This window comes from Labeo rohita, chromosome 16, assembly GCF_022985175.1.
Source record: "Labeo rohita strain BAU-BD-2019 chromosome 16, IGBB_LRoh.1.0, whole genome shotgun sequence".
NCBI lineage: Eukaryota > Metazoa > Chordata > Actinopteri > Cypriniformes > Cyprinidae > Labeo > Labeo rohita.
Genome location: NC_066884.1, coordinates 36,349,163 through 36,374,185, shown reverse-complemented (window position 1 = coordinate 36,374,185; position 25,023 = coordinate 36,349,163). Strand labels below are relative to the sequence as shown.

Genomic DNA, 25,023 nt, shown 5'->3' with positions numbered 1-25,023 from the left:
TTAATACAGCTTTACAGTGGTAAAAATAAATATTTGCTTATATGTGATTAATATAATTTTTAATTAATATAATAAATAAATATTATCCCCTAGGTGACCCTTCAACTTAATAAATGATATTAGCAATCTAAATCAACTTTCTCCAAATTATCACATGAATTTATGTGCCTTTAACCCCAAATACCATACTTTTATCTGTCTTTATTTACTGAAAAACTGTTGATTTAATTATTTTGAACAAAACTGAACATCAGATGTTTGTCTAATTATATATAGCAATTCTATAGACTCTCATTTGTTACAGAAATCTGTAATATTAAATATTAGATCAAATTAGTGCAGAATCAGCTTTGATTGCATTAAAGATCAGCCAGATTTCTATGTGCGTAGTAGAATGCGGATGTTTAAGAAAGTGCTGCGGTGAGTTTTTGTGCCACCTAGCGGTTAAGAGGAGAATAAAATGAAACCCTTGGTGTGCCCCCTGCAAATATTCTTTCAATACTGAAAAAAACAGTTGAATGTCATTAAAAATGGATAGTGTTGCCAAATGTTTGTGTGCTGTGAATTTTATTTTAAGTTTATGGCTTAGCGCACACGCTAAAACCAACCGCTACTGAAATCAATTGTGACTCAAGTATCCCGTGCACTTCCTGTGAGGAGTGCTATTTAGAGCCTGTGTAGAGCGTTCCAAATCGGTCAGTTATGAGATTCCATTTCAGATAGAATCCTTAGAAGGCAGCTGCCTATGTAGACAGTGCAGATTTTGGAACGGAGCCAACGTGTGGAAAAGAAACAATGAGCAAATCGAAAAGACAGAAGACTAGATAATAACCATATAGGACGTAGTTGACTTTTTCCTGGAAGTGAACTTTGAATGAGGTGTCCTGTTTCAGAATAATGTGTTGGCTAATACGCTCACAGGCTATCGGCCTTATTTGGTTGGGTGCCAGGAAGCGCTCGCAGGCAGCACTGCAGGGCACAGCGGCACTGGACGCCACACAAATATGCGCGAGAGAGAAAGAGAGAGATAGAGAGTGGGGCTCATGCGGAGACAGAGCGCTGGCAGAGCCCACACAGCACTATTTAAACTAGAGAGCAGTGTGCGTATACTCCGCACCGTGCCACATGCTCCATGGAAAATTCCACCCTGAGACCCACTGTTGCTGGGGTGTGGAGCTGGAGTCACTGGAGAGGTTCTCCCCGCACCCCCACCTCCAGCCAATCTCATGTGCTCTTAAAAATAAAGGTTCTTCAGAGGAGCTTAAAAAGTTCTTGTTGATGCATTACGGTTTCTTCTGGACTGGGAATAAAATACTACACTCTTAAAAATAAAGGTGCTTTATTGGCATCATTTGTTTTATAAAGAACTTTTAATATCCATGGAATAATTGGAGTGCAGTTGATTGTTCCTTGTGCACTTTTAAAAATGAAGGTTATTTATTGGCATCTGTGGCTCCTTGAAGAACCTTTATTAAAATTTCAAGGTTCTTTATGGAACCGTTGATGCCAATAAAGAACCTTGAACATCCATGGAACCGTTCAAATGCAGAAAAGGCTCTTTATGGATTTTAAAAATGTTCTTTAAAATGCTTGTTTTACCAAAAATGGTTCTTCTATGGCATCACTGCAAAAACATCTCTTTGGAGCCTTTATTTTTTAAGAGTGTTGGAACTTTTGAACCAAATAAAAGTATCTCCAGAAAATTAGAATGTTCTTCAAAAATGGTTCTTCTATGGCAAAGCTCCAAAAACCCCATTTTGGGACCTTTTTTTTTAAAGAGTGGAGAAAGATTCTTTAGATTATTTAAAAGCGATTCTTTTAGGAACGGTTCACTGACAGGTTCTTTGGGAAACCTGAAATGGTTCTTCTTTGCGAAAACCACCTTTTGGAGCCTTTATTTTTAACAGATTTAGCTTGCTAATCTGCACATTGACACATCTGCACATTCTCAAAGCTTTTGGACTGCAGGCCTAATGATCTTTGAAAGAAGACACTTGGGAGGTTGTTGAATTAGAATCAGAAACAGAATCAGAGTTTAGTAATGAAAAGAAAAATAATCAGAACAGCGTAAATTAGTTGGAAAGTCATCAGAAATGTAGTTTTTAATGGAAAAATATGAAGCTGTCAAAGACATTAGAGCCAAAACCAAAGGTCAGTACTTGTCCTATTTCAAATTTTAGGGATATAACTCTGGAACTATTCTGTGTCTTATGAAATGTTAATGGACAGTGGAAATGTTTCAGCTTAGTTGGCTGTTACTTTGCATTACCATTTTTTTTAAAGAAATCTCTTTTGCTCACTAAGGCTGCATTTATCCGATTAAAAATACAGTAAAAACAGTAATGTTGTGAAATATTACAATTTTATATAGCTGTTTTCTATTTTAATTTTCCTGTCATGTGAAGCTGAATTTTCAGCATTATTACTCCAGTCTTCAGTGTCACATGATCCTTCAGAAATCATATCTAATATGCTGATTTGAAGCTCAAGAAACATTTCTGATTATTATCAGTGTTGGAAACAGTAACTAAATAAATAAAATGACCAATGCCAAACTTTTGAACGGTTATGTGGGTTCTTGCATTGATAGTTTTTTTTTTTTGTTTTTTTTTTACTACCATAAAGTTAGAGTGTAAAAAGTTTCTCCAATGGAACCAGGCTCCAAAATGCATTCAGAACTTGAATCTTTATTTTTAGAAGGTGCACCAAGCTGCTTCCATTTTCTAGTTTACTGCTTTATTATTAGCTATAATGTTGCTCATACATCATTCGCACAGTGAAATTTCCAACCGTAAACACACACACCGCACCCGTTATTTACTGCCACTCTCTTGATATATGGATTATTCGTCCCCGTTATTTAAGAAACAAACCAACTCGTTCAAATTTGGTCCGTCCTGCAGGAACGTCCAATAAAACTAATGTCCCATACAGCTCAACAGGTCCGTATGTTTTCACTGTGGTATTAAATGTCCATGCATGCATAAATGCTAACATACCGTGGCCCCACCGGTGTGTTTGTAAATGCAGGTCTCTTGGAGCCCAGTACAGAGCTCCCTTGTGACTGATCGCACAGGAACACAAGGCTGCCTCTGTGCACCGGGACCAGGCTCTAGGAAATGGTTTATGTTGCAGCCGTTTTATGACTTTGTGTGGTTTATGCTGTTCAAGAGCATATGACTTAGTATATACGCGCTTTGAGTGCTTGCTGAAGTATGCTCTCTGTTTGCGCTGGATATCAGCACCGTATTTTTGCCACTAACACATCTAACCTGTTAAAAAAAAAAAATGACAGTGAGTCATTGAGCAAAAACAGCTGGTTGTGGCTGTCGTACTTCATAGTGTTGTCTCCTCCGTGCAACTCATGATTGCACTGTTAGAGTGACTTTTTGATGCAATATCATTCATGCTCCCTATTATTATTATAATAGCTAAATTGTCATGAATTTAATTATTCATTTATGCTTTGCAGTCTCAGATTGACTTGATCACTGCTTTAGTTTGTATTATTTGGCTTTGCAGAAAAGAAACATTTTAAACTCTTACCCTTTTAATGATTGTTCAGTGCAGTAATTGTTGAAAAAAAAAGTTTCTAGTTTTCATATAGGCTGCTTTGCATGATTTATTATATAACATTAATCATTATAGAAGTTTGTACAGTGTTTGATATGTGTTTATTTAAACACCTTCCGGATAAAATTCAGTGAATGCACAGCAGGATAACTAGTTAAATATACGTTGTATCCTGTACATTTCACATGCTAACATAAACATAAATGTTACTCAGAATGAAGAATGACTGGCAGAACCTGATTTTACCAAGTACGACATGTTCCTGGATCGACATCTTTGTTGACCCTGTGATTAACATTGTGATTAACCAGTCAGATTTGAAAAAACAGTTTATAGTTTTTGTGAAGTTTAGGCTTACAATCAGTGTTTGGTACTTGTACATCAGTGTCATTCATCTATCATTTCCTCTGGTTTTAGGGATTACTCATGGGTAAGGTTAGGTTTAGGTGTAGGGATGTGGTCAAGATTAAATTTTTGGATTAAAATATTGTTCCAGGGTCAACAAAATATGTTGACCCAGGAACACATCTAACTCAGAAAAATCAGGACATGCGCATGACTGCGCCAGTGCCAGATGGCTCGCATTCGAGCCTGTGGGTAAAATCGGTGAAAATGGCAAAGGATTCAGACTCGTTTCTCTAATATATCATTAACAAGCATTGTGCTTAACATATCAGTCGTTCTTGTACAACCAAGCGAAGGAATGTTTGTGAAAATGCATGAATCAGGTTATCATTACTTCATCAGAATGTACATTAAGTAGTGATTTGTTAAGCGCCATATAACGCCGTAATGTACGTGGATGAAGTTATTATGAAGTGTTACCCAAAAGTCTGTGACACTGAGGTTTTGTCTCCAAGCAAACTCGCAGTCATGAAAAGGTTTGCAAACACCCTAAATTTAAACCCGCTTCAACAGTATTGCTTTTGTTGCTATTTTTGCTCGTCTGAGGTCAGCCGTTTTGTTAGTTTAAGAGCAAAATAATTTCTGCCTTTTAACACAGTTGTAGACAGAAGTTGCTCTTTTATCTCTGAGAAAATTACAGGGTGCACGAACTAATTTGTTACATATGGCAAATGGAGCTGAGCTAATTTTACCCAAATAACAAAATATTCCAGAGAATATCTGTCCTGCTGTATAAACACGCTCGCAAGTCGATACCAAATGAATCACAGATAGATGAGAAAATGAAAAAATAGTATCTGAAGATCAAGTGTGACTTACAGTATTTTAGAAATGTCTACTTGAACTGTCTTTGAACTGACTATTGCAGTGACATCGAGTTGTTTTTCTGTGTTTCCAAAAGCTGTGCGCACACAGCAATGCTTGTTTAGAAAGTTGAAGTTGTTCTCGAGTGTGTTTGGAGTGCATGGGTGTAAGAAGTGTGTCAGCATTTGTGTATGTTCCAGAAGAGGCCGGTGCGTGTGCATGACAGATTATGTTTAGTGACTCTGAAAGATCTCCCAGCGCCTCTCCCTCTGTAAATAAACACAGGCGTGTGGACAGGCCATCCCAAAAACAACCCAACACACCAGAGTGTGTGGGCCAAAGGGCGGGCACTCGAACCTCCCACTGCACAGGCTGTCGCAGCCACTCACGTCAGCTCCTCTGGGGCACGCATTTAAAAGATAAAGATGGAGACAAATGGAGTTTGACCTCGAACAACCTGCGGGGAGAAACCTTAAAAAGATGTACAAAACTGTCACTGGGGCGGAACCCATTCAAAAGGTACCAATATGTACACTTTTGGTACCAGTATGAACGCTTAAAGGGCTCATCGGATGCAAAACTCACTTTTACAGTTGTTTGAACATAAATGTGTGTTGGCAGTGTGTGTACACATCTACCCTATTATGATAAAAATCCACCCAGTGGTATTTTTGTAATCTTATCCCCTTTTTCAAATCAAGCCATTCTCAGCTTCTTAAGGCCGCTCCCACGTTGGTTGATTGACATGACCGTCTTTAGACCCGCCCTGATTGAGCTGTGAACGGTTTGACTCCAACCACCATACTTTCGACTCCGATGCAGGGCAACACAAGAATGTCTCCGATTGAGCCACTGAGGTGTTCTGTTGTTGGATGTAATAATGATCATAGCATTCATCATTTACTCCCGACATCTGAGCCGCTGAAGATGCAGAGGATTAATGTTACTTTCGTTTTAGAAATTCTACGATCTACATAAATGTGTCTACATTCGCGCGAATCATTCGTGATGCAGCTTCACCTACAGCAGAAGTGAGTATAAGGGTTTTTATGCATCTTTGGGAATCGCCTTTCTTAATAATGTGCTAGTTAGCAAGTTTCGCAGCTAAATGCAGCTATAGTTTCAGTACACTACCACTGAAAATTTTCAACCAAAGTATGTTATAGACTTTTCATTAAGACCCTAAAAAATAGTGGAAAATGGGCATCCGATGACCCCTTTAATATACCGATGTGTACCATTTAGGGGTCAGTGAAGTACAAGATGTACCTTTTTAGCTTTTGTACAGCTTTTAACCTTTTTTTCTGAGAGTATACAGCTAGCCAATCAGAGCGTGTCTTCCACCAGCTTTGATACCCACAGATGTTTGATCCACAAAACTGGAAAGCACTTTCTCATTCTGGCAAGCTCTAATCTGATTGGCTGAGTTTATGCAACTCCCAAGAGTAAAAAGCTTTTGTATCGCTCTGGCAACAAGGTAACAGGCTGATGCACTGAGGTTTTTCTGAGCATGTAGTAACAAGTAAACTAAATATATATTCTGTTATGTCAGTGAAATAATTGGTTTGTATCTTTTTTTCCCATCTTTCTAATCAGAGTTTTCTGACCCATAATTTCAGATATCAGTCTCTTGTGCCGTCCAAGGCTGCATTTATTTGATTAAAAATACAGTAAAACAGTAACATTGTGAAATATTATTAATTTAATTATTGTAATATATATTGTAATATTATTATTATTGTAATATATATTCTATTGTAATATATTGTAATGTGTCATTTATTCCAGTGATGGAAGCTGATTTTTTAGCATCCATTACTCCAGTCATGATCTATTACAAATCATTCTAATATGCTAATTATTATCAGTGTTAAAAATAGTTGTGCTGCTGAATATTTTTGTGAAAACTGTGATACATTTTATTTTTTAGGATTCTTTGATGCATTGAAAGTTGAACATTAACATTACCTTTATGAAAGTAACAATATAAATGTATTTACTGTCACTATTCATTAATTAAATGTGCCAATCTGTTACTGACCCAAAACTGTAATTGTAAATAGTATTGTTTTTACACGGTGGCCAATTTTTGTGGTTTTATGATATAGTCTGCACCTAAATGGAAGATAAAAACAACTGTGGCTGATTGTTTTCCTTTCTAAGTGGGCGTTATTTTTTTATTTTTTTTTTTTACCAGAAAGAGCTGTGACGTGGACCAGACATTTGCACTTTAGTCAGAGGTCTGGCTGCACATGATTATCCACCAGCTATTTATTTATGAACGTCTACTCTTTTTGCCCATTTCAGTGGGTTCCCTCAGATGTGAGCGTGAGTTGTTGACATTACGAAAGCTCAGGGAGAAACGTACCGAGTTGGATCCGAGCATTAGGAGTAGACTAGTGCAGATTTACCGCCTGTGTGTTTATACAGAACATCCTGATCACAAAACCCTCGGTTTCCTCATAGCTGCCTTGAGAGATTTGGTTGTGGTCCACCAAACATCTCTCGGTGAGATTCTCGAGTGGGGTTATTGTCGAAAAAGGGGGACTCGGTACTTACGCAAGACCTGGACCCTCTTCTGCTTCTACTCGGGAGTTAGCGACAGCCAAACGGCATTGCGTAACAGGGAAAGAGTGAAAGGGAGTGAGACAGAAAGAGTTTGAGTAAAGGATGAGAGAGAGTGGGATTGTGAAAGAATAACAACTGCTCTTCCAGCTCTTTTATACTGTTTACAGGCAGAGCGCAGGTCTCATGTAATACAATACTCTAACACGAGCACAGCACAGTGTGGGAATGAAATCTGGGGCCCATCTACGTGTCTGGGGCCGCGAAAGAAGCGAGAAAGGAAGATCAAGATGCTCTGAGAGGTTAGAATCTAGAGTATTTCCATGCGTAGTAACTTTCCAAAGATGGTACACACTGAATGTGAAATAGTGCCTGATGCCACATAATCATATTTGACATTTTTGCACACAGAAATGTGCAGCAGCATTTTTGACCAATGAGATTTCATGGTAGTCCTGGCTGGTTACAAAGAATCTCATTGACATGAATGGCAGAAAGAAAAAAAATGTGTTTGTGGGTGCAACCTCAGCTTATTACTGGTGTTTGGCCAGCATTACTGTTACTATTACTCATATTTGAGTTAACCGCATAAAGCATCTAAATGATCAACATGATCAAACTTTGCTGAAGAACCTGTTGCACACAATTTACCACATGCATTCTGTCGTCTGATTTATAGTTTATAATTGTTAGCAAGTAAAAGGTCCTTTAGTGTAATTGTACAAATATCTTTTTGCTGTGAGATCTTCACTGGTTTTTATAAAGTAAAAATAAGAGTAACTTTAATAGTAATATTTCCAGATGAACACTCACTGGACTTGAAGCAGATTGGATTTTCTTGATTATCCAGACATACTTTTTTTCATATTTGTTCATCTCTCAATCATTATTGTATTGCATTGCATATATTGCATATGTTTTGATCATTTAAATGTTAAATCTTACTAAGACATGCTACTGAAAATATAAAGTGATGTCTGATATGAATATCATTGTATGCAAGTATGTGCTATACTGTTATAAAGATCCCATTAATTTGCATTACAAGCTATCAGAATTTCATCTTAATTTTTGTCCATAGAAATATCAGCATCTGATGCCTGAAATTTGATGCTTAACAAAAAACACATGCATTTTTAATTGTAATTGTTAGAATGGTCACAGATCAGCGATCTCCAAGTACAACTGATTGTGCAGACCAAACCGTAAGTCGCAGAGACTTGAAACTTGGAGGGATGGTAGTACTCACACCACCTACAACATGACCAAGGCTCGCCCCAGTTGGCCTGATGGGGGCGCTTCAGCAATCGAAAGTACAAAATTGTGCAAAACTTTTAATCCGCCGGTCATAGGCTCAAATGTTTTCTGACGTTAGAATCCTTGGCTCACGCCAGACCAAACGCCCAAACTAGATTCGATCGTGAGCCTGGTGAAATTTTTGGCTATTTCGCATATTTTTTTTAAAAAACTACTTTTGTAAACTAGTCCTAGCTTTTTTTGCTCAATCGGAACCAAACCAGTGAAGAAAGATTCTCTGAAGAGTGAATTTCAACAGTTATCAAAAAAAGCTGAACTTTCGTCTCACCGTCGCAAAGGGACGCCAAAACGTTCGAAAGGGACAGGGGCACTTTTAATAAAATGCCTATAACTCCTGAACGGCAATTAGATATCTTCTCCAAACTCAGAACACTTATGTAAGAGCTCAATCTGAGGTTGCAGAGCCTGGCCACTTGGTGGTGCTATTAAAGGGGAAAAAAAAACAAAACATAAAAATGGCTGTCATTGCACAACCATTTGTCCTTTCAACATGGAAATTGGTGTGCACGGTTTTGATCTAAAATGCTACAAGTGTCTATAAGAACATTTGCGTATCTCAAAAAACATGGCTGCCATTGGCAGACGAATTTGAGCACCTGTTAGACAAGGTTAACGGAGGCCGATTGGAATGAAACTTGTTGGGCCTGTTTGACTCACGGCCCCAAAGGTCTGAGAGAAATGTAAAAGAAATTGGCCACTGGGGGGGCAATATTGCATTTTTATAAGGGTGTAAACGATTGTACGTCACACAGTTGTTCGCATATACGCATTATCTTGGTATCATACGATATAACTCCTCATTCCAGACAACTTTGCCTCTAGAACCACTGCTGTCAATCATTTGTTAAATGATTGAGATGTCAAAAGCTTTTGTGAACCAGTACTAGGTTTTTTGCACAAACTGGAAAAAAAACACTGCAGTACAATTCTCTGGACTCAATAATTATCAAAAAAATGTTGAAATTTACTTTTTGGGAGGCTATAATGTGGTCCTTTAGAAAAGAGGCCTGTCCAAATTTACCCCAAATCCTATAAAGCCTAAAAGAAAATTCAAAACTTCACGAAACCTGGTGAGCACACACAACAGGTAAATATAAACAAGCATCCAAAATGTTAAGGTGATTGGACCACAGCTGGCGCTATAACAGTTAAATATACAGTATTTCTATGTAAAATGACCTGGATTTGTCAAAAATGTTTTTTTTTTTTTTTTTTTTTTTTGTAATAATTGATTTAGGTGGGTACATCCTTGCTGAATAAGATGTAATATCTATTTCTTTATATGGTTAGTGCCTTAAGTGCTTGAACCCCAGTAATCGCTGCTTGCAGCTATTTTTTAAAACATTTTTTTGGTCTAAAGGTTCAATAAACTGTATTTTAAAAAATGCATTTAAAAAAAAAAATTTTTCTTTTATGATTTCATGTCAGGCTTTACGGGGTTAAGGATTTAAACTCTTAACCCCAGTATTAAATATAATCTATAACCGCTTGTACTACACATATGATTGCTTAAATCATGTGGCTTGCTGAGGAGTGGTGTGCTGTTAATTTTATTTTACTTTTACTTAAGAAAACAGGTGGAAAAACAAGTCATACACATAGAGACTAAAGTGGATTTTTTTTGGCCGTTAAAAAACAACATCAGCACCCTAACATTGTGGCAAGAACATTTGTATGGCAGGCACTTCTCACATTTTCTTTAGAAATAAAAACTGTTGAGTGCTTTAATGTGTTGCATTGCAAATTCAAATTTAAGTGTATATTCTTCCAGCTTTCTGTTTATCATTATTCTTTGTGTGTGTGTGTGTGTGTGTGTGTGTGTGTGTTGGACGGTTGCTCAGAATGAGTCCTGCAGGGACTAAGCGGCCTTCATGGAAGGGCCTTCAGAAGTGTGGTGTATTTTTAGTTCCCAGGGATTATGAACAGAGTTGTTTTCAATTTGCTATTGGCAGGTGAGCGTCAGGGCGGAGGGAAGAACTCGTCCATCTCACATTCCCTTTCTTTATTTCTCTCTCTGTTTTCCCTCTCAGTCTTCTCTCTCTGTCCCTGTCCTCTCACTTTTCTCCCTCCCACTCTTTCCCAGTCTTTCATTTCTTTCCCAGCATTCCCTTCTCGTCTCACTCCCACTCCTCTGCCCTCGCTGCTTAATCTGGCTTCCGTTCGGCCTCTCAAGGTCTCGACTCTCAGCGGCAGTTTGTTGGAAGCTACTTTGGCTCCTTCCACACAGTCAGTGTTTGAGATTGGAAAAACAGTGTTTACTAACAGGTGCGACTTTCCAAACGCCCTGTACGTACAACAGCAGACAAGAACAGAATAATGTCTCGAATAATGCGTGAATGGGTAACCAAAGTCATTTATCTTCTTTTTGATTTGAGGAATGCAGGTAACCATTCTAAATGTCATCGTTTTTATTTCTAAAAAGGAACTCCCACTGCTTTCATTCTCTGCAGCCAGAAACTCTCTAGTTCATCCAGCTTGTTTTTTTCTTCGCTTTGTCTTGTGCCCGAACACTTAACAGGAGTTTCGTCTCACTTTATGACCGCACAATACCACTGCATTGTGCCAACTTTCAAAGAGGCTGACAGCCTTAACATTAGTGATTGACAGAAAAGAAAAAAGAGCAAATTGCTTATTGCCTTATGTCTCTCAAACATGACACACCACCAGTTGCACAAGCAGCACTTATCAATCCACTCTCGAAATCCCAAAATCCTAAAAATGCATGGTAGATTCTTGGATAATAGCATGCGGTTATCAGTCTTTGTGTTTAAACGGAATAGTATGTAGTGGTTTAAAAAAGGTCTACTGTATTCTGCTGCTTTGCAAACTAAGCCTACAAGATACTCATTATTTAAGTAGTTAAACTGCAGTTAAGTGAGGCTTTTTAGTAGTTCACTATAACCTACTAACACAAATTATTTAACATAATTTAAGGTATTTGGAGAGGTGGGCAATATATAAGCTTTTTAATGGGGTGATATATTTTTAAAACTTTCGGATGATATAATTTTGTTGCTTTTTTTCCCCAATCTGAACATTTGGATGAATCAATTTACACTAAATACCAACATTAGAAAAATAAGCGAGAGAGAGAAAAAAATTCATATGCAATACTCTTCAAAAGACTGGGAACGGTAAGATGTTTTTTTAAGTCTTTTATGTTCATCAAGGCTGCATTGCATTAATAAAAACAGTAATATTGTGAAATATTATTATAATTTAAAAGAACTGTTTTCTGTTTTCTGTATGTTAAAATGTAATTTATTTCTGTGATCAAAGCTGAATTTTCAGCATCATTACTCCAGTCTTCAGTGTCACATGATCCTTCAGAAATCATTCTAATATGCTGATTTGCTGCTCAAGAAACATTTCTGATTATTACCAGTGTTGAAAACAGTTGTGCTGCTTCATATTTTGTAGAAAGTGATACATTTTATTTTTCAGGATTCTTGGATAAATAGAAAGTTCAAAAGAACAGCATTCATTTGAAATATAAGTGACATTATAAAAGTCTTCACTGGAACTTTTGATCAATTTAATGCATCCTTGCTGAATAAAAGTATAAATGACCCCAAACTTTTGAATGTTTTTTTTCTGTTTCATTGGAATGAATCATCTGAGTCAGAAAAAGGGCATTTTAAGGGAGTATTTGATTGTTACCGAAGTAAGTGCTTCAAAGCTGTGTGTGCAATGCAATGTAACAAAGAACAATAATGTAGCATTTTGACATGCCATGCTTACTGAATGGAAAAAGTAGCTCATTATTGGAAAGGCAACAATGTCTTGAAAACAGCTTAACAACTGTAATGTTACTGAATATGTAGTTAAGTTAGTAATAATGTAACTACTACATATGTCACCCAAAGACCCCCTCTGAGCGGCAGCCTAAAGTGCGCCATTCAACTCACTGCCTCCGGTCAAGCCTGCGCTCTCCTATTTCCTCTCTCTCTGACCCTCACAGGACAGGACGAGCGCGGGATAGTCCCGCTGAGGGAACGGGGGAATCCGAGAGCATGTCTTACAGAAGTGAGAAATGCTAAAGTAGGTCAAATACTTTCCCTCCGCTCTCCTTCCCGGAGTTTTAGCACAGTGCTACCAGTATTCGGTCTCACTTTCCATTTTCAAATGGTAAAAGTGACTCGGAGGTTGCGAACGGTTGCATCCGGCAATTTCTCGAACTCGTAAATCAGGATCAAGTCTTTTGAATGTGAACAAACGTTTGAATATTTTCCTCATAATTCACTGCTTGTAAAAGCTGAGAAAACGAATATATCCTCATAAATAAGCCCCTTAATGTCATAGTTTTATTGAAGCCACATGCCATGCCACAGGTCTCCACGGTAACTAAAACTCTTATACCTTTGAAAATAATATAAACAGCTATCCTGTGTGTTCAACAGAAGTAAGCATGTGTCTCTGCATATTGTAATGTGTAGGAATAAAAAGGCTTTTGTGTTGGAAAGCTCTTCTGTCATGTTTTCTCGCCCTAATGTGGTTGTTGCATGTGGAAAAAAAAAAAAAATATATATATATATATATATATATATATATATATATATTTTTTATTATTATTATTCTACAGGTACTATTCAGATTTTATGCCCTTAAGGTCCCCATGAAATCAAAATGAAAGCTTTTTTGGCTTTTAGTATAAATATGTTAGCCTTAAGGTTGTCTATAAGCAAATGTGCTCCAAAACACTGACAAAATTCATGTTTACAAGATATAAGCATTCAAAACTTACAATCTCTCACTTCCGCCAATATGAACCAACGATTTTGATGACATCACCCCGCACTTCAGCTTCTCATCAAACTTTCTGTCCAATCAAATGCTCTCTAGAATCCGTAGTGTCCCGCCCCCTACACTATAAATAGACGTTGAAGCTGCTGCTGAGATCGGTCACTTGTTCACAGTGTAAGTATTTTCTGTACAGTGAATGGCATGTAGTGCACAATGTAGGATAGGGAATGAATCAGACAGTGTAAATACGCTTTCGATTGGGGCAAATGAGTTCTGGTCCTGGCTTACTTGGGACTTTAGCTCTGATCCAGAGACGCGATAGTATGATCGCTATTTTGTTTAAGTAAGAGTTTCATATTGAATCTAGGGGGTAGTCTATTAGTCTGTGGCTGTCATAAGCTGACAAATGTGGCTTTACCGAGCTCAACGGCTCTGGCTGAGCAGATATAAATAAAACGCTACTGGCTATTTTAAAAAGGGGGTGGGGCTGCTCAATATGTCCCGCCCTGTCTTCAATTGAAATTAGGTCACCACATAGAATAACGCTGCGTATTTCAAGGCACTTCAGTGGACCTTTAAAGCCCATTCACACCAAGAACGATAAAGATACCTACTGTATAACGATAGCCAAATTAGCATCCACACCACTGCACAACAACGTATTGTTTATTATGCAAAACCCAATGCAGTTTTGTTGTCTGCCACTTTAAATTCTCAATCTCTTTAAAGCAGGATGAATTCTGATTGGCTGTCAATGTTTTTATCATTCATCAGCTAAAAAAAAAATAATAATAATAATACTTTCTTAAAGTGATTCCTATGATATTGTTCCTCTGGTGTAGACTCTGCTAATTTTTTTAATTTAGACTGATTTTTTAAACTATATCATTTTAGTTATTGTTCTTGGTGTGAACAGGCGTTTAATGTAGTGGTCATTACTCCCTGTGGAATCAGAAATGGTATTGAATATCAATATTTTTCAAGGTGTTGCATCGACGTTCAAAATTCCAGTATCGTGGCAACACTGTAATGTGTAAATGCGAATGTAAATATGTCGTTAAAGGAATATTTCACCCAACATTTGCTCACCCTTAGGCTGTCCAAGATATAGTTTGTTTTTTATCAGAACAGATTTGGAGAAATGTATCATTTCATCATTTCAGAGTGGATCCTCTGAACAGGTGTCGTCAGAATGAGAGTCCAAACAGCTGATAACAACATCACAATAATCCAGTAATCTACACCAGTCTAGTCCATCAGTTAATGTCTTGTGAAGTGAAAAGCTGCATGTTTTATCATTAGGATGTTTTAACTTCAAACCATTGCTTCCGAAATATGTCATCTATTCATGATGTTGTTTTAGAGAGAAAAAATTATTATGGATTATAGACATATATTTTGGCCAGAAATGACACCTTAAAACACCATAATTATAGATTTGTCTATTACAAACACACAGTTTTCACTTTACTAGACATTAATTGATGGACTGGACTGGTGTGGATTACTTGTGGATTATTGTGATGTTTTTATCAGCTGGTTGGGCTCTCATTCTGACGGCACCCATTCACTGCAGAGGATCCATTGGTGAGCAAGTGATTGAATGCTAAATTCTCAAAATCTGTTTTGTTGAAGAAACAAACCCATCTACATCTTGGAAGAGCACATTTTCAGAAAAAGTTAATTTTGGGTGAACTATTCCTTTAACGAAGCGACATGTTTTTCCCTTCTGCTCTTGTATCTTCACGGATCACTGATGAAGAGTTCTGGCCACTGATGAGGCCCGTGACACACGACCTGCAACATCTGTAGTGGATGATGAGTTGGGCGTTTTACTGTAATGTAGATAGTGAAAAGGTGAAAGTGTACACTCATGTGTTTGTGTAATTTGATTCAAACGCTAACTCCTTCCCTGTCAAACGCACATCTGACAGCGTTTTCCAGCCAGCGAAAGAGAGAGACGGTCTGTCTGGTCAGCAACAGGAGTTATTTCGAGACTGAAGGACGGACAGCCATGTCATCGAGCAGACATGCTCACTAATCTATCTGTTCATTAAAGCCTGGAGGAAATCCAGCACACAGGAAGTAGGGCTGGGGTCAGCGGCAGAGCAGAGGACACCGGGAGGCATTTCCTGGCGCAGGTGTTTGATCAGCGAGTGTTCAGGGGCGCAGATAGGTTACCGGGATCCGTGTCTATTTAACTACTTAATGCCTTCAAGATGTATATTCCACGTAGGGTATACAGCTTATACACCGGCAGGGCTTACGGTTTCGGTGTTTAAAACGAGCATGATCTCATGTCTTCGCAGATGTGCGTACGGAAGTCCGGTCGAGGTTTATATGTTGGAAATATGTACGGAAGCGTCAGATAAGCGGTTTTCGCTAACTAAACAACTGGTGGCCGCCACAGTGCAGCTCTGTAGCGTCTTTCCTCTCAGGAAGGAAGCTCTTGTGAGATCAAGCCGCTGTGCATATTTTTTGGCGCACATCACAAGTGGTCCTCACTCACGAAGACTTCCTGAGTTTAAGATCCAAGTGTTTGCAATGGCAAACCTGACGAGTGATTTATGGGAACGTAAAAAAGGCTCTTTGTTATTATTAGTGTGTATGAAATGTGTGTGTGTGTGAGATGTGAATCATTCATCAGGGCTATTGCTCTTTGTGGGCGCTTCATATCGGGTTCAACCAGTTCAGTTTCAGCAGCACATCTGACTGTTTTTTTCCAGCGTTATCTCTTTTTATTGAAAAACGGTTACATTATTTTATATTACATCATTTTTTGTGTGCTTGGTAACAAGGTGCTATCAACGAGCTTATGTAAGCCTGTAAAATTCCTTAGATGGGAATAATAAGCCCTTGCGAGATATTTTCATTGTTTGTGATCAAAAAGAAAACACACCCAGCTGAGAGTGTTAGCTTTGCCTATTAAAGTGCCTGTAAAGTCAGGTCATACGTGCTACTTTTACACAAACAAGCACACAAGCTGCACTCCAAAAAGGCCTAAATTTGGGATTTAGGTATTTGAATTACGCACAAAAAAAATGAAGCATTATATCACCAGATGAAGCCTGCATTTATAATGCATCATAAGGGTATTCTTAATGCATTGCAATTAGTAAGTATTATAATGTATTGTAACTGTTGTTATGCTTTATCAGATGATACATCATATTGTAAGGTTGTTTATAAATCATTATGCAAGCATTTTAATGCATTAAGAACATTATTAGAATGCATTAAAAATACAGGCTTCATAAAAAGTGTTACCATTTGTTTAAATGCATTTTGAAAATATGATTATTTAAATAAAATCAAAAAGTCAAATGATTTTGATTTTGAGTAGAGAATTATTACTTGTTTTATGTTAAAACTGCGTAATCCAAATGGATGACCTTTTTAAGTGCAATTCAAATACATAAATCTTAAATGTAGTGTTTGTCATATGACCTTTAGTTTGTTTGCTGGCTTTCTGAACGCAAAACTCGAAAGCACTTCCTCAAACCTGATTAGTTGGCTGACTTTTGAGAAAGAACTAATCACTGAGTTTGCAAACTCTTACAAGGTCATTAACATCTCATTTTTGATGTTGGAACCACTTGGGATCAATTAAACCATGTATTCATGAGCAGAACTATATATTCTGCTCTGTTTATGTGAAATAATCAGAGCATATCACTTTTGGAAGTCTTTACACGTTCTATTAGTTTCTGTGCTTTTTTCGGTGTAATTATAATGCAGTCTCTCTGTGTATGCTAATGCGGTTCTGATGAGTTTGTTCAGACCACAGCGGCACCACATGTGACTAATCATTTTTTATGTCACGTTCATATAAATCAGCGGTTGCAGACTCTCTGCTACTGAATCTGTGTAAATCAGCGGCTTGCTTCCTGACTCAGCCCATAATCCCCAGCAGACCAGAGGGTGACAGCGAGCTTGTGTTGTAGAGAGATTAGAAGTATCATTATACGTATGTGCGCGCTCACTTGTGTGTGAACTCGGCAGAGTGCGGTTTCAGTGAACTCTGCTCAAAGCGCCCAGTGTAGTAGCAGCACAGCAGAGCCTTTCATGCAGCGGAGATGTAAACACTGCGCCTTACGCTGCCTCATTGTAAGTGTGACATTTTCTGGTGGTGGAGGGAGGAAGCTTCAGCGAAGTGCACTAGTCTTGGCTCTTCTGTTCAGATGGTCAAGAGAAGAAACCCTTACAATGATTTATAGACTTGTGGTGCTTGAGATCTTGAGCAATGCGAACACAGATAACCATCATCACCTTTAAATCCACTATACATGCTTCACACTCCTATAAAATGAAGGAAGCAATTAGAACCAAAAAGGCTTTTATTTCCACTTTCTGTTCCAGTTTACTGTTGTTTGATAACATTTTTAATAGCATTTTAATCATGTTTCTTGAGCAGCAAATCAGCATATTAGAATGATTTCTGAAGGACTGAAGACTGGAGTAATGATGCTGAAATTTCAGCTTTGATCACCGCTACTTACGCATTCGATATTGATTATACTGCAGAGTGATATGAGAGACTTTGCCTTGCATAATGGTCAGTTATACAAGTTGCAAAAATATCTGTCGACAAAATACTGCGAATAATCAGAGAAAACCCTGTAATAAAGTTGTTTTCCTTGAAGTGAAAATTCACAGTTTTCCTTAAAAAGCCCCGATTGTTCTTACAGTCACGGCAGCTGCCAAATGTTTTCTTCTGTCCATCTCATGTGGACGGACGTCCTGCTTGCGTAGGCTTATTAAACAAACCGTTGAGCCTCTGTAATCCCTGGCTTCTGTGCAACGCTCAGGCTCCGTTTTAGAGCTTCAGGCCTCATCGTACACTGTCACACACATGGTTTCTCTTTGCAGCAAACATTTTTTGTATATATCAATGTGTTTGCTAAAATCTATTTATATAAATATTTTTTTCTACCAATAATTTGAAAATATACACATTTGGAAATATACTTCGGTATATGATGATTGAAACTACAAATATTTTCAATTTTCATTGAGCTTCACTGATTGCATATTTAGCATATATTTCAAATAAAAATAAAAAATATAAAAATAAAAAATGCCGTATGAGCTCATGCTAAAAACACATTAGTTACACACAGTTGTGGGATGATTTTGAGCAAATCGTGTGTGTCGCTGCGTATCACACGGCATCGCGCCACTGTAATTCATGCATTGTCACGCGGCCCGTCAGACGTTCCCTTACACGGTTGTGCATGTGGCTTTGCTTGTCTTTGTTAATTTGTTGAGCTACTGTGCAGAGTGTCGCTCTCATCTCACTGTTGCACACATGGTTCTCGGCACACTCGCTGTGTGTGTGTGTGTGTGTACGGAGCCTGTCAAAGCACATGACGTTCACACATGGTTTGGAGTACTGCGTGAGTGTTGGGCTACTGGGTTCACTCAGGAACCATATGGAGCGGCTCTGTACCGCAGCTGACCCTCGCGTGACGGCCCGGCCCCAGAGGTGTGTCTCGCTATTGTTTCATCACACTCTAAGTGTACACACTACGCCTCGGCGCGCCCCACGAGCACGAGGGCTTGCACGTAAAAATGACATCACCACCGCAGTGCTCATTGCTTCTGCAAGACTCTGATTTACAGAGTGAAGGTCTAAAATTGTTTAAACACCTCGAGTGCCATCAGCTGTGTAAGAAATATGCAGACCCTTGAGAAAAAGAAGTGCACTTTAGCATACTTTAAAAAAAGTGCTTATTACAGAAATGATATATTTTGAAAAAATACTTTAGATGCTTAATTGCATTTTATTTACAATTACATTTATTTTGGTTTAAATTTAATGCAATTAGCTAAAATTTAAAGTGCTTTTCTGGCCCACTTAATTAGGACTGTATGTGCAAATAATTTAATTAATTACTTTTCCTACATAATTTGTAACACAAAACAGTGGTAAAATATCTATTTAGGAGTCAGACCTTTCCAGCGATATATAGTTTGTCATGATTAAATTAGGATTTATTTGTAATATGGTGAAGTAAACGTAGGCGTCCCGTATACGGGACGGTGACAGGGGATTAAAGAAAAAAAAACTTCAAAGATACTTACTAATTTAGTGCAGTTAAGTGCACTTCTTTTTTCTCAAGGGGAGTTGCAGTCCTGTAACTACTCCCCTGCTGAGTCAGTTTTGATTTCGTGTCGACATTAAGCTTCATGCAGTACGCTACTAGAAGTACTGAACAGTGGTCTGCAGGACTGGCAGAGGAATTGGATTCTTTGTACACTTTCAGGTGCGTGAAAAAAGTGTCTTAGCAGGTCAGTAACGCTGCCCTCTGTTTGTTCCAGATGTAATTTCTCCAACACATTACAACCCGTACTTCAGGAGGCTCAGGTTTGACGTGAGCTCCATGGAGAAGAACGCCTCGAACTTGGTGAAGGCAGAGCTCAGGATCTTCAGGCTGCAGAACTCAAAGGCCCGTGTGTCTGAGCAGCGCATTGAGCTTTACCAGGTGAGTCCTGTATGCTTCTTCAGCCCCTCAGCATTATAGCATTTGGTTTGACTTTATCCACTCCTTTAACTCAATGAACAACTCTGTACCTGCTTGCAAACTTCAGCTGTTTTCACACTTGGTTTGCTTCCTTGGTGTCATTGTAGATCTCTTTGAAATGATCAGTGATTAAAAAAAAAACATTTTTGGCAAATCCAGGTAATGAATTTTAATGTTTATGAATGTTATAGCACCAGCGGTGGTCCGATACCTTTAAAACATTGCATGGTTGTTTAGAATCACCTGTCACATGTGTTCAGCCGGTTTCGTGAAGTTTTGAGTTTTCCTTTAGGCTTTATAATATTTTGGGTAAATTTGGATAGGCCCCTTTTCTAAACGACCCCATTATAGCCTCCCATAGGGTAAATTTCAACATTTTATTTGCTAATTATTGGCCTAGAGATTTCAGAGAATTGTACTGCTGTGTTTTTTTTCCAGATTGAGCGAAAAACCTAGGATCGTCCTTCGTTAACCTTGCCACCTTAACAGGTGCTCAAACTTTGTCGGCCAGTGGCGGCCATGTTTTTTGAGATACACTTGTAGAGAAGTTCAGCCTTTTTCTGATTGCGCAAAAAACCTAGGACTAGTTTGCAAAAGTAGGTTTTGCAGAAAGTACAAAATACCCCAAAAATTTCGCTCACGATTGAATCTGAGGCATGCATTTTGTCCGGCGTGAACCAAGGATTTCAGCGGCATTAGACGCTTGAGCCTGTGGCTGACAGTTTAGGAGGTATGAGCAATTTCGTACTTTTGTTCACTGAAGTGCCCCCATCAGGCCACTTGAGTCGAGCCTTGGCAACGTTGTGGGCGGTGTGAGTACTACCATCCCTCCAAATTTCAAGTCTGTATGACTTACGGTTTGGTCTGCACAATCAGTTTTACGTGGAGATTGCTGATCCTTGACCATTCTAACAATTACAATAGGGTATCAGCGCTACGCGCTTGAACCCCTAATTAATTTACTTTAGTTGTATGCCCCCCAATATTAAAATGAATTTTATTTCAGAAATTTCTTCAGAAAGCATACTTATCCCAAAAGATATGCTATCGAGTGTCAGGGGTGTCGTGTGCGGGAAGGAGGAGCAGGGACGAGGAAATCCTGAACACGTACTTTAATATAATAAGCCAAACAAGGAAACAGGAATGAACAGGAACAGCAAGGAAACCACACGCAAACACGATGTAAACTAACATTCAGAATACATAGCGACAATATAAGAATGGACAATGAACACGGAACTGAATCAATCTTATATAGGAATACTGATGAGACAAAGACAGGTGTGAGCAATTAACCAATGACGTAATAACTAGAAACGGAACAGGAAAGACCAAATAAGCACACAGGAGGGAAAAACCAAACGAAACAGTCCACAGGGGTGTGACATCGAGTCATTGTATATAAGAATTGCATCTCAGTGTATTTTTAAATAAAATAAATAAATAAAGACCTTCAACCTGCTGGACCTTATTAAAGTCCACTATATGGAGAAAAATCCTGGAATGTTTTCCTTAAAAATTTCTTTTCGACATGGGGGTGAGTAAATTATCAGGAAATTTCCATTCTGGAAGTGAACGTCTCCTTTAAATAAGACTAATGTAAATTATTTGCCAACAATAGTGGTTTATCTGTTAGAGTTGGGCTACATTAATTTTCTGTAGAAACAAAATTTTATCCTAATAATATTTTAACTGTTTTTCATAAATTGCTTTGAGAATGAATAGAGAACAAATGGAGACTCTTGTCTCCTGCTTTTCAGATTTTTCTCCTGAAAAAAAAAAAAAACAGTAATGTCTTCTGCAAGTCACATGTGAGATCGCATACTGTCTCAGTGTCTCGTACTGTTTTCAGATTTGCCAAGATAACAAAGTCTGCGATCGAAATTCAGACATTTCAATAAGAACTCAAACATTTCCCATCAAATATATCCAAAACTGAATGATCTGAGCTGTATCATTCACATTATAACCCTATACTCTTAATGTATATTATACTCTTGTTGTCATGCATATATTTTTGTTTATACCGAAGGAATTTCTGTAAAAACAGCTGAAATAAATTGATACACAAAAATACTTCCAAAACCAGTTTCTCCGAGTATAGAGCTAGGATGTGTATATTATGTCACCACTCATTTTCAGCCCTTGTGACGTGCTAAAATCCTTTATCTAATTTGGTGTTTATGGGCAAAAATGACAAAAATGTCTAATTGTGCTATATTCTCTGTTGAAAAAGTCATTATTTGGTCCTGAGCAGAAGCTAGTTGCCTAGCACAACCAGTTTAAGAGCAGTTCAAACTAACTCATGACCAACTAAGGACCATCTTAAACCAGCCCAAACCAGCTGACATGCTTCAAAACATACCTAACCAGCAAATACTGTTGTCTTCAACAGGGTAATCACCAAATCTTTTTGTTAAATACCTAGTTCTTCCATGAAACTCTAGATGGCGCAGGCTGACGGGTGTTAACGTAACGATGATATTCACAGCCTTATACCACTTGGCACAAGCTGACTGGTTCACGTCGCGTACGCAGCCAATGAGTTTGAACCTTTACCTTTAAATGGCTGGTCGGCATTCACTTGAGCCTTTCGCAGCAGTGCGCTTTGAGTTCCTCTGAAACCCTCCACCTTCCCCAGTTCCACCTGTATAGATCTGCTATGGGTTATTTTGTATGCTATTGTGCAGCAGCAGTATGTCTTAAATACTCACAGCACCGTATTGCCATATGCTTTGGCAGTAGCAAATTCCTGTACTTGCTTGCAGCAGCAGCAGCAGTAATCTACAACTACAGCAATAACCAACAGCAGCCGAAATTCAGCAGCAGCGTAGCAGATCTATTCCGCCAAGACCAAATACATTAACATTGTCATATACATTACCATAATAAAATCTTCCCGAGAGTTGTCATGGAAGAACTTGTTTTCTTTCAATTCGCACAGGTTGTGTATTTCTTTTTGATTTTGATTGATCGTATGCCTCACTGATCTGAGCTCATGCACCTCAGCTTTTGAGTTAAAAATGCATTATTTGTGAATCATTTTGCCAATGTTCTCTCAAAAGCGTGTAAGTGTGTAAGCTCAGATCAGTAAGGCCTACGATCGGTCAGCTCCAGATAGAGATACAAAACTTGTGTATGCACTGAAAGAAAACAAGCTGCTAAAAAGATGGAATCCAATATTTAGTTAAACAATTTTATGCAGGCCGGTCATTTTTGAATGGGAACACCACAAGTCTAATAATTCCAAAAGCTTACCAGTTTTTTGGGGGAAGTTGTTATACACTGTGAGGAATGTCAGTAAATTTTAGTCCAATGTGATAACATAGCATTTTCAGGAAAAAGAAAATCCTCTCCAGGTCAAGATGACTGAAGCACAACACGAGGGTTTTGTCTTCTGAATTATGACTGAGTCTGCAAACAATACCAGATTTAACTTGGACTCGGTTTGCGGTTCACTATTACGCACTCAAGTTCAGAAAACCGTTTTCACACCAAGCGAACTGTGACGTCAAACAGACTTGTGTACGTGGTGCGAAAGCGCCCACACATGCACTTTTTAACCTCACTTCTCCTCCTCCTCTGTCCTCGTATGTTCGTTTATTTATCTTAAGGGTGCTGTAGGGCTCCGGCCCATCGATCAGCGGGGTTTTATGTGTGTGTGGAGAGACGTGAGTGTGGAATGCTGTTTGGTGATTTAGAGTTCGGAGGGTCTCGAGGGCTAAATAAAATCCCAGCGCTGTCGAGGTCCGCGCTCCCCGCCTCCCACCTGCCTCTCCGTTTAACCTCGCTCCCCTCCTCTCTGTTCATGTGTCAGGTCCGTCATGACAGGTGCAGTAAACACTGTCCCACTAACACAGAGATGGTGAATGTGTTAGGGAGGGTTTAAAAGGAGTTTGCAGTGAAGGGAGAGGTTGATCCGCTTCCATTTGTGTTACTCATGTTAATGATCCTGTTGGAGCTGGTCATGATCACACATTCGTTATAATTAAAGTGAACTACAGTACTGATAATGTGGTGCAATATTATACATTTAATACTGGTATTACATTGGTATTAGTTCAAGGAGAGAGTCAAAAATAGAGAATCTAATCACCATACAGGCACTGAGTTCACTTTAGCAATTAACTAAGTAATAATATGCAATTTTCCAATATTTCCTTTTATTCAAGCTTTCAAACCACAAGACCAAAATTAAAGGCCAGACTTTTTTTTTTTCTTTTCCCCCCAAAAATCATTGATTATTATTCAATAAATATCGTTGACATTACTTTTATTTGGTGATAAAAAAAAAAATCAGAGTTTTTTTTAAGAGTTTGAGGTTTTTGATCAATTCAGAAATTAAAAAACATGTTCATCACAGAAGTGTATAATATTAATTCATAAGAAAATATTAATTCATAAGTATTTAAAATATTTTTATAAGACATAATAATATAAAATTTTTTGCTAAACTATTATTTTTTATATTCTTTATGTATTGTCAGTATCAGTATATACTCATAATATTTTCATATTATGACAAGATTATGATTAACTACTAAATAAAGTTTTAAAATAAAATTTTATCCTTTTAATGAGATTGAAATGTTTGACTTATACCCTCAAAAGATCAAAATCAATATTCAGAAATAAAAAGCATGTTCATTCATCACAGAAGAGGTCTTAAGTCATTTTATGACTAGCATTTTTATTGTACACTACTGTTCAAAGTTTGGCTGGCAAGATTTTTAAAGTGTTTTAAAGTATTTTCTTACAAATGCTGCATTTATTTGAGCAAAATTACAGGAAATAAATAAATAAATATTGAATGTGGATGTTAAACTGCAATTTCAAAGCTAAATTTTCCGCATCATTACTCCAGTCTTCAGTGTCACACGATCCTTCAGAAATCATTCTAATATGCTGATTTGCTGTTTAAGAAACATTTCTGATTATTATCAGTTGTGCTGCTTCATATTTTTGTGCAAACCGTGATACATTTTATTTTCCAGGACTTTTTGATGAGTAGAACGGCATTTATTTGAAACAGTAAACTTTTGTAGCATCATAAACGTCTTTACTGTCACCTTTGAACAATTTAATGCATCCT

General features: G+C 37.9%; 1 protein-coding gene across 1 annotated transcript in view; it reads left to right on the top strand.

The window, feature by feature from the left end:
• The window catches only part of tgfb2 (transforming growth factor, beta 2), a 39,134-nt gene that overhangs the window by 3,531 nt on the left and 10,580 nt on the right, over positions 1-25,023 (top strand). The window contains exon 2 of the mRNA XM_051131658.1: positions 19,729-19,892. Coding sequence (XP_050987615.1) covers positions 19,729-19,892 — 164 coding nt within the window. The remainder of the gene's footprint in view (positions 1-19,728; positions 19,893-25,023) is intronic.